The following is a 9,071-nucleotide window of genomic DNA, read 5'->3' on the forward strand; positions in this document are numbered from 1 at the left end:
GAGGGGGGAGGGTCCCTGCACACCCCCAGCTCCTCCCTGGAAGCCCCCTCAGGGGACACAGTGGGAACTGTCCCCAAGGAGCCACCACCACACCCAAGACCTCCAGGGACCCCAGTGCCCCCCAGCAGGAGCCACCAGCCCCAGCACCCCTGGCCAGGGTGGTACCCCCATCCTGGAAGCCACAGCTCCTGGCTCCCAGGAGGTACCACCAGGAGATGGGGCTACCAGGCACAGTGGCACATCCCCAGCCCACGGTGGCACCCACACAGTGCCACCAGGAGAAGCTTTAGGAGACAAAGCCACCTTTTATTGAGGAGGAAGGGGGTCATGGGCTGGCACTGGGCCCCGTGCCAGGCTGCAGGAGTCTGGACCCACCTCACCACCCTTCTCCAGCTCCCTGGGGACCAGGGCCCCCACCACGCTCTGCAGCTCCACCTGGAAGGGACAGGGCCGCCGCCGTCCCCACCGGCGTCTGCCCAAGCTCCAGACAGCCAGGGCCAGCCCCAGCAGACCCCCCAGCAGGGCAGCCACCACCAGGGCGCTGCCCACCAGGGCCAGCCCAGCCAGCAGGAACCTCTTCACCGTGCGGCACGGCCCTGGGGATGGCAAAAAAAACCAAACCAAAAATCCACCAAAATATGGGGGCTCAGAGGTTGCTTTGGCACCTGGGGTGGTGGGTGTGGGGTGAGGTTTGGGGCTGTAGGGCAAGGTTTGGGGGTGTCCCCTCACCTTCATACCACGGCACCTTCTTCTGCACCAGCAAAGGTCCAACTGTCTCCCAGCGGAGCATCCCCTCTCCCAGGAACCCTGTGGGAGGACACAGCCCCTGCAGCCCAGCCCCAGGATCCCCCCCCCCCCCAACACCCAAGGCTATGGGGGGCCCCTGCACCCCAGCCCCAGTACCTGGTGGCTCTCGGGGGACGGTGTCACCAGGGGGGCAGCCGGTGTCACAGCAGTGGCACAGGGCGCTCCAGGAAGGGTCCTCTGCGCTGAGCCAGCTGGGAGGAGAGGACAGAGCTGGGGGTCCCCAGCCTCCACCCCAAGTCCCACACGGTGCCGTGCCATCAGGTCCCTCCAGCCCCACAGGTCTCAGCCACCACCGAAATGTCCCCCGGGTGACACCAAGCACCTCCCCAATTCATGCACACCCAGAGGGAGCTGGGACCTGTGGTGAAGCCACCTGGCTACCATGGGAGAGGTGGCATCTGGACCATGGTGGGCTGGCTTGGTGCCCCCGATAGGTCCCTGTGCCAAGTGGCTTCTGCTTCCAAAGCACTCATGGGTGCTGGGGTCCTGGGGTGCCATCAGGGTGCCCATGCTGAGCTTACCTGGCCGTGGCTTGGCTGTAGAAGCAGGACCTGGCCCCGTGCCCCTGCGCTGCCAGCAGGCAATGCACATAGACCTGCTGAGACACCAGTCCTGCGCAGGACATGCCACCCCCACATCCTTCCTCACAGACCCCGCTCTCCTCCCACCCACCCCCACAGGGTGGAGATCACCCCAATGGGGATCAGGATGCCACAGGAGGGATGGTGCTCTGGAACCCCCACGTCAACCCTGGTGGGGCCTCTGTCCCACCACTGAGGGCATCTCCCCAGCCTCACCTCTTCTTCCTCAGGCTCATACTCCAGCACAGGGGCTGCGATGGTGAGCTGGAGGACAGACCCCCCCCTTGCCAGTTCTGGATGGACATGCTCCCCAGCTTCTGCCCATGCAGGCACCTGAGGCAGGAGAGCAACACGGGGATGTTCCCAGGCCGCCTCCAGCCCCAGGCCACCCGTCCCCATCAGGATATATTGCAGGACCTCAGAGTGCCTGGAACAGCTGCCCCCACCTCCCACCCCAGGGGTTCTGACCCGTGGCTGTTCACCACCATGAAGACCCTCCTGGAGCGTCCTGGCTGCTCCGAGCTGGTCCCATAGCACTGATCCACGTGGATGTTCAGGGAGATGCCAGGGCTGAAGTCAACCCTAGCCTCCAGGTGGACAGCAGAGCCGGTGCTGAGCACCAGCGGCTTCTTCATGGCACTGGGGTCCCCTGAAGGAGAAGGGAGGGTGGGCTCAGTGTGACATCCCTGAGCCCGTCCCACCACAGCCAGGGACATGGGGCGCACCCCAGACACCACCCATAGGTCTCTCTGCCTGCACTCTTGCCTGCAGCTCCCCCATTTCAGAGCCCATCACCTCTCCCTGGAAGCCAAGTGCTGTCCTGGCTTTGCCACCCTGGTCTGGCTTCCCTGCATGTTCTCCAGAGCCCAGCACCGTCCTGTGTCCCCCCATGGAGCTGAGAGGGACCCCGTCACCCGTCAGACCGACAAGGGGCAGCCTGGCCCCCAACAAGCTGATTGCAGAGGCAAGCACAGGATGGGGACCATCTCAAAAGCGCTGCTGTTCAAAGCCCTACACCATCCATGAGACTGGGAGGGGTGGTCCTGCAGTCAAGGCCACCTTCTCGTGGTGGGCCCTAGCACTGGGGCCACCTGGGAGAAAGTGCTGGGTGCTGATGGCCAAGCCCCAGGGGTCTTGGCTGGACCCATCCTGTGGTCTCGCCCCCCAAAGTTGGCACCCAACACAAGACCCAGAGCACTCACCATCCAGGAGCCTCAAGGTGAAGTTCACGATGGACTCCTCGGTGCGGGTGTGAGCATTAGCCCCACCAGGCACGGTGGCAGCAGTAAGCACCAGGGCTGCAGCCCTCGTCCCCGTGCCCGAGGACACCACTGAAGCCACTGCTGTGGGACTGGAGGATGCTGGAGCCACAGTGGTCCCTGCAGCGAGGGCAGGGTTTAGCCAGCGGGGCTGAGCACACAGCAGTGCATCCCAGGCTCAGTGAGGACATCTAGGAAGCCCTCGGACGTCCCCAGGACTCATGGAGAGCAGGTGGTGCCACACAAGATGGAGAGAACACCCAGGAGCTCGACTGGGTTTAAGCACATCAGGGTGCTGCCCCAACCCTGGTTACCCCAGCCAGGACCTCCCCTGCTCTTGGTGGCCAGGCTCTGGCATGGGACCACCACAGTGGTGGGTGCTGGAGGAGAGGGTGCTCCACACCCCCCCCAGAATGCCAGGTTGAGCATCTCCAGCCACACCTGGGAGCATTCCCCAGCACCGGGAGTCCAGCCAGGGCTGGGGAGGGCCCAAGAACTGCTCATGGGATGGGAGACCATTGTCAGCAGCCACATACCCCACCGGTGGCTCTAGTCCCCCCACCCAAACCAGGTCCTCGTAGATCTGCTGGGACCTGGGGGCACAGGATGCTCCTAGCAAGCCCTCTTGCTCCAACCCCACACCCCCAGAGCACAGGGTCATTTTTAGAAGGCTCCTTACCACCAAGGGGACCTCCACCACCAAGCCCTGGAAAGCACCAGGAAGCAGCACTGGGCAAAACCAAGGGGCACCCCCCACCCTTCTGCACCCAGACATGGACACCACCACCCACCTCCCCCAGCAGAGTCTTTGGGGAAAAAGAAGGGGAGCAGCCAGGGGGGCCCCAGCCCCACCACTCACCTGCCACCCCCAGCACAGCCCCACCCACCAGCACAGGCCCATCCTCAGGGAGCAGCAGCCCCAGCCCCACCGCCTGGGGGCCTTTAAAGACCAGGGCTAGGTGCCAATGGGCCCCAGCTGGGGCTGCTGGGTTTGGGGGATTTGCTTGATTTTCTGGGCAGTGAATCAGCAGTCCCACACTGTCCCAGTCCTGGTCCCACCACTCAGTCCCAGTCCCGCCGCACAGTCCCAATCCCACCGCTCAGTCCTGGTCCTACCACACAGTCTGGTCCTGCACACGGTCCTGGTCCTGAACAAGGTCCAGGTGCCGCTGCATGGTCCCAGACCCACCACACAGTCCTGGTCCCATGCATGGTGCTGGACCCACCTTGCAGTTTTGGTCCTGTCCACAATCCTGGACCAACCACTTTGCCCTTGGTCCCAGTTGCACCACTGGTGAGGTCTGGTCTCACTGCTCAGTCTTGGTCCCATGGATGCTCTTGTACCCATCACATGGTCCTGATCCCATCATGGTACCTGTCTCAGTCCTACACACCTACACAGTCCTAGTCCCACCACACAGTTCTGATCCCACCACTCAGTCATGGTCCCACTCACGATCCTGGTCCCACCACACGGTCCTGGTCCCATCATGGTCCCTGTCTCAGTCCAACATGTGCTCCTAGTTTCACCACACAGTTCTGATCCCCCCACACGATCCTGGTCCCCCACCACAGTGCTGGTCCACAATGCACCATCCTTGTCCCATTACGGCCCTGCTTGCAGCCCCAGCCCCAGCCCCACCACATGATCCTGGACCGTGGTCCCAGCTTGGTCCCATTTATCGAGAACAAAAGCCAGTAGGAGGAGGCTGCCGGGTGCTGGGATGGGGGCAGTCAGCAGGAGGACTCCCACTCTGTGGCCCCGGGCTCACGGCCAGCTGCCCCCCGGGATGGGCAGCCCTGGGGCATGGGCAGGAGCAGGAGCGCGGCCACGGCCAGGACAGAGACACTGGGAAGTGCATGCAGCCGTGGCTCCTGCCTGTCCAAGGTGGCCCCAAAACCCCATTGCAGCCCCCTCTGAGTGGGTTGCGCTGGTGGCCCGGGCACAGAGGGACAGGGAGCAGGTCCCCCTGGGGATGCCATCCTGGGTGGGCTGTGCAGCTGACCTCCTGCCTCGGAAGGGGCCTTTCCGCCCCCCATCTGCAGAGGGAACTGGCAGCCAGGGTTGGATTTGGCACCCGCAGGGGACCTTAGTGGGGGGAAGAGGGGACACAGGGTCAGGGGAGACACCCGGGGCCCTCAGGGAGGTGCCTCAAGCTCTGCGTCCCCAGCACCCATGGGCAGCATCACGCACAGTTGAGTTGGTGGCCCCGGCTCCAGACTGGCCCTCAGGGCTCACGCCCACCCCAGTACAGCAGCGGAGCTGGGACCTGGTGGCCCGAGTGAGTTTTGTCACCCATGACGGCTGTCCCTGTGGCTCCAGTGTCCCCTGCGAAGTCAGCAGACCTTCCTGGTGGCATCCGCGCACCGTGGGAGCCCTGTGCCAGCACCCGGGGGGCCCACAGGGGCAGCAGGGACAGATCCAGGCATCCCACCCGCACTGGGGGTCCTGTTCCCCAGTGCTGCCCAGGCGACATGGGGGTCCCCAACCTCTGGGACTGACGGGGGGAGCAGAGCCGGGGCCCTGAGGAGCTGTCAGGCCACACTCCAGACAGAGCAGGATGCAGCCCCCCAGGAGGAGCAGGGACCGGCCGCGTCCTGCTGCAGCCGCACAGCCCCGTGCCCCCCAGCCCTGGAGGAGGAGGGGACAGACGGACGGAGGCTGGCTGGGCCATCCTGGTGTCAAAAACTGCCAAAGCAACGCTTATCTTACAAAAGTAGAATTGCTTTTTTATTTCTGGTCTTTACAAAGGGAGCAGAACACGGGCTGGGGGGCTGGCGGGGGTCCCTCCGCTGCCGGGGAGGCTCAGCTGCAGGTGCCACCTCCACGCCTAGCCAGGGCCTCTCGGCAGGACGTGGCATTGCTGGTGTCATCCAGCCCAGCCGGGACGCCCAAGGGCTGTCCCCATCCTCGGCATCGCCCTGTGCCCGTCGATGGCATCACCGGGACAGCGGCTGCTGCAGCCTGCTCCCCGCCTCCCCACACCAGTTCTCACCAGACCCCGTGGGCCTCCCGGGCTGTCGGGGGCTATGGGGCCCTCCAACCAGGACGGTGTGGGGCTGGGAGAGGACCCGCCTGCTGCAAGGCCTTTCACCCACAGGGACCACGAGCCCACTGGTGAATGCCAGGGCTTTTGGGGTGGGTTTTCCATTCTCCAAATGCCTCTGGGTCACAGCCAGCTGAGGGTGAGCTGAGAACGTGCTGCACTCATCACACCCATTGGCCAGAACCTGCCAGAGCGGTGCAGCAGGCTCCGACATACAGCCCCCAAAGCCAGACCTGAGGGGAAACGGAGTGATTTGAGAAGCCCCTCGAGGTTCATGTTCCCTGCCAGCAGCTCTGCCCACCTCTGGGCAAGGAGGCCCCCACTGCTGCCGCCTGGGCACATCCCTGCCCGCACCACCCAACCCGCAGCATGCCACCAGCCACATGGTGGTGGATGTCCTGCTCCCGCTCCGACGAGGCCATGTCCTTCACAAATACCCTCTCCGACCTTTCCGTGGGGAAGGAAGAAGTGGATCCTGCTGGAAAAAAATCCACCAGCAAGCCCCCAATCCTTGACCCCTCGGCAGCAGGGTTGGAAGCGGAGGCTCTGCTCTCCTTGCCAGAAGGTGATGGCAGCCCCTCCAGCGGCTCCTGCCCAGGCTGGGGCCCTGCAGGACGGTGACAGAGGGTCACCCCAGGTGCTGGAGCCTCCAGCCAGTTCTGCTCACGTCCAACCAAAAGACACCATGAGTAAGAAAAAGGAAAGCACCTGATTCTTCCCCGGGGAGAGAGGGGCGCCCACCGTCCCCTACCACTTCAGGAAGTCCCGCACGCGGCTCCACAGCTTGGTGATCCAGAGGTTGACCCCCAGGTCGGTCAGGTACTGGATTTCGGGCGTTAGCATCTTGCGGCACAGCTTCTGGTGCTTCTTGTTGATCTTCTTCTTCAAGTTGTAGCCCAGGATGGACTTCTCCCCCAGCGGCTGCCAGGGTTGCATGGAGGACTCTTGGATGGCACTGGCATCCACGGGGTGTCCCCCATCAATGCAGATGCTCCTCATCTTCTCATTCTCCCGCTGCAGCTCGGCCACGTCCCTGGCCATCCGCTCCCTCCCGTAGGCCTCCACCTTACGCCAGAAGGTGGCATTAAAATAGCTGTAGAGCTTGGCGTCGATGAGGTTCCAGGAGGTGGCCTTCTCGTAGAGCTCAGGGGTCAGACGGGAGACAGTGGAGCCCTTCCGGGCGTTGAGCTTGAAGTAGAGGACATCCTCCAGCTGCCAGCACAGCAGGTCCTTCAGCAGCACCAGGGACTCGTCAAAGTACTCGAGCAACATGACGAGGTGGAAACGGCGATCAATCTCCCGGATGTGCTCCTCCACCAGCGGGCTGTTTGCATTCATGTTGTTGTCGTAGCCCAAGTCAAAGAAGAGGAGGTTTTGGAGGTAGTGAGCGTTGAACCCGTTGGGGTCATAGTAGTGCCAGGGGTCCCGGAGGAACTCCGCCAGCTTGTCGTCCCCCATCAGCTTCCAGGTGAGGGGGATGACGCGCCCAAAGTAGTGGAAAGAGGACTCAAAGAGGTAGGCAGGGTCCCGCAGCACTGTCACAAAGGTGGCGTCTGCAGGCAGGAGCTTGCGCACCTCCTCGTAGTGGAAGCGCATGTGGTTGCAGATGATGTTGAAGCACGCGCCCGGCCGATAGTGCTGCACCTGGCTACGCTCGAAGAAGGAGGGGTAGTAGAAGTCATTGCGGCCGTTGGGGAAGGCGAATTTCAGGCGGTGCTTCTCCCCGAAGCGGAAGAGGATGTTGAGGATGGTGCTGCTGGCTGTCTTGTGTGTCTTCATGAACATGATGTTCAGCTTGCGCAGGCAGCTTCGTCCCGCAGGATGCTGTGGAGAGGGCAGCTTGGCCAACACGGCCCAGCCACCACGAGGGCTTGGCCATTTTCCTTCCTAGAGGAGCTGGACTTGGGGACAGGTGTTTGCCCCCAGCACCCCCCAGGCTCCCCAGTGGAGCCGAGCCACCCATTGGGACTGGGGTGCCCACCCGGCAGGAGCCCCTAGGCGAGCAGGTCTGAGCCCACTGCCTCCTGAGCCCCCTGACATCAGGTGCGCCTCCGAGCCACCAAACCAAGCTCATTCACCCCCCGGGCAACCCCAGCCGCTGAGAACACATCGCTGTGGGGGTCTTCATGGTGGTCAGCCCCCACTGGCATCAGTGCAGCCTGAGCGGGGGAGTCCTCCTCCCTCCCCACAGGCATGGCTGTGGTGGCCCTGGTTACAGGTGATGCTGAGACAGGGATTGAGATGGGCTCTCCGTGGCCATCACTCCACGGACAGGAGCTCGCTATCGTTCTCACAAGGTCTGGATGCTCTCAACCCCTTGTAAGGAGCCGTGGAGGATCCAGCACCAGAGCAGAGAGGGAAATGGCCCCGCAGACGAGCTCATGTGCCCTCAGGGAGCACCGAGGACAACTTGTGTGTTATCTGAGATGCCCAAGCAGGGAACAGAGACCACAGTGTCCAGTGACTTTGGATACCATTAATGAAGTTGCAAAGCTGGTCCTGGATAATGCTCTCAACTGGCAGCGCAGGGGACCGCAGGTCGGCGCATGGCTTACAATCTCTTTTATTAGCCTAGAGATAGATTTAATGCCAGGAGGGATGGCCTTACCAAGCACTGGCTTCCGCCAGGCAGCAGGAAGCTTTGAACCCGTCTCTGTGAGTGAGAGATTACCCATGGCAGTGCTCTGGTTGCCCTTGAAGGACGAGCCCTTGATAAAGAGCACCCCAATAACTGCCTCGGCTCTGCCTGCTGCTCCTGGCTGCCAGAGGACGTCTCCATGGTGCTTCATGTCCCCGGGGGACACGAAGCCGCAGTAGGCAGGGGGGTTTCCTGCACTTCCTCGCCTCTGCCATCGCCCAGGAGCTGAGCATTTTGCAGCAGGCTCCCCCGGGGTGAGTGTCCCCAGACCCCCAGGGGAGTTGGGGTTTGCCTTCCCCCCCACCCATGGGACAGGGCACAGCCCCAACGAGAGGCTGGAGGAAGGGGACGTCTTGGTGTGAAGCCCCTGGAGCCTGGAAAGCCCTGGGACTGCCTCCCGTTGGGGGTGCCCAGTGGGCAACAGGGCTGGCCGAGCTGCTGGGGGAGTGGGGGACACACAGGGACCCCCCACACTCACTCTGTCACGCTGACTTGCAGTGGGGGGATGGCATAGGAGTAGAGCAGCAGCATGAAGCTCGTCAGGAGGGTCCCCAGGATGAGCCCCTTGCACATGGACCTCCAGTGCTTCCCATGGTGCAGCATCGTGGTCACCTGCAGCGGGGGGAGAGGAGAGCCATTAGCACTGGGGGGCAGGGGGGACCATGTGGTTCAAATCACAAGCAAATAAGGTATGGAGGCATCTCATGGGCATGGGAAGTCCCGGGAAGCATCTCACCAG

General features: G+C 63.1%; 1 protein-coding gene across 1 annotated transcript; it reads right to left on the reverse strand.

Annotated features, from left to right (window-relative positions):
- Window positions 1-6,441: 6,441 nt before the first annotated feature.
- Window positions 6,442-8,935, reverse strand: GAL3ST1 (galactose-3-O-sulfotransferase 1). The gene is made up of 3 exons (XM_009642859.1): window positions 8,826-8,935; window positions 8,559-8,607; window positions 6,442-7,533 (listed from the first exon to the last, which is right to left on the reverse strand). The coding sequence occupies exons 1-3, from the start codon at window positions 8,933-8,935 to the stop codon at window positions 6,442-6,444; spliced, it is 1,251 nt and encodes a 416-aa protein (XP_009641154.1).
- Window positions 8,936-9,071: the final 136 nt, after the last annotated feature.

The sequence above is a fragment of the Egretta garzetta genome, unplaced genomic scaffold, assembly GCF_000687185.1.
Source record: "Egretta garzetta isolate BGI_Z169 unplaced genomic scaffold, ASM68718v1 scaffold7, whole genome shotgun sequence".
Taxonomy (NCBI): Eukaryota; Metazoa; Chordata; class Aves; order Pelecaniformes; family Ardeidae; genus Egretta; species Egretta garzetta.

What these genes read in the sequence shown, in the direction of transcription:
- GAL3ST1 (XM_009642859.1), bottom strand. Translation starts at nt 8,935, where the DNA reads ATGCTGCACCATGGGAAGCACTGGAGGTCCATGTGCAAGGGGCTCATC. An exon ending in TATGCCATCCCCCCACTGCA is followed by an intron (nt 8,608 to 8,825) that starts AGTCAGCGTGAC and finishes CCCCAACTCCCC; the next exon opens with TGGGGGTCTGGGGACACTCA. An exon ending in AGCCTGCTGCAAAATGCTCA is followed by an intron (nt 7,534 to 8,558) that starts GCTCCTGGGCGA and finishes GTGTTGGCCAAG; the next exon opens with CTGCCCTCTCCACAGCATCC.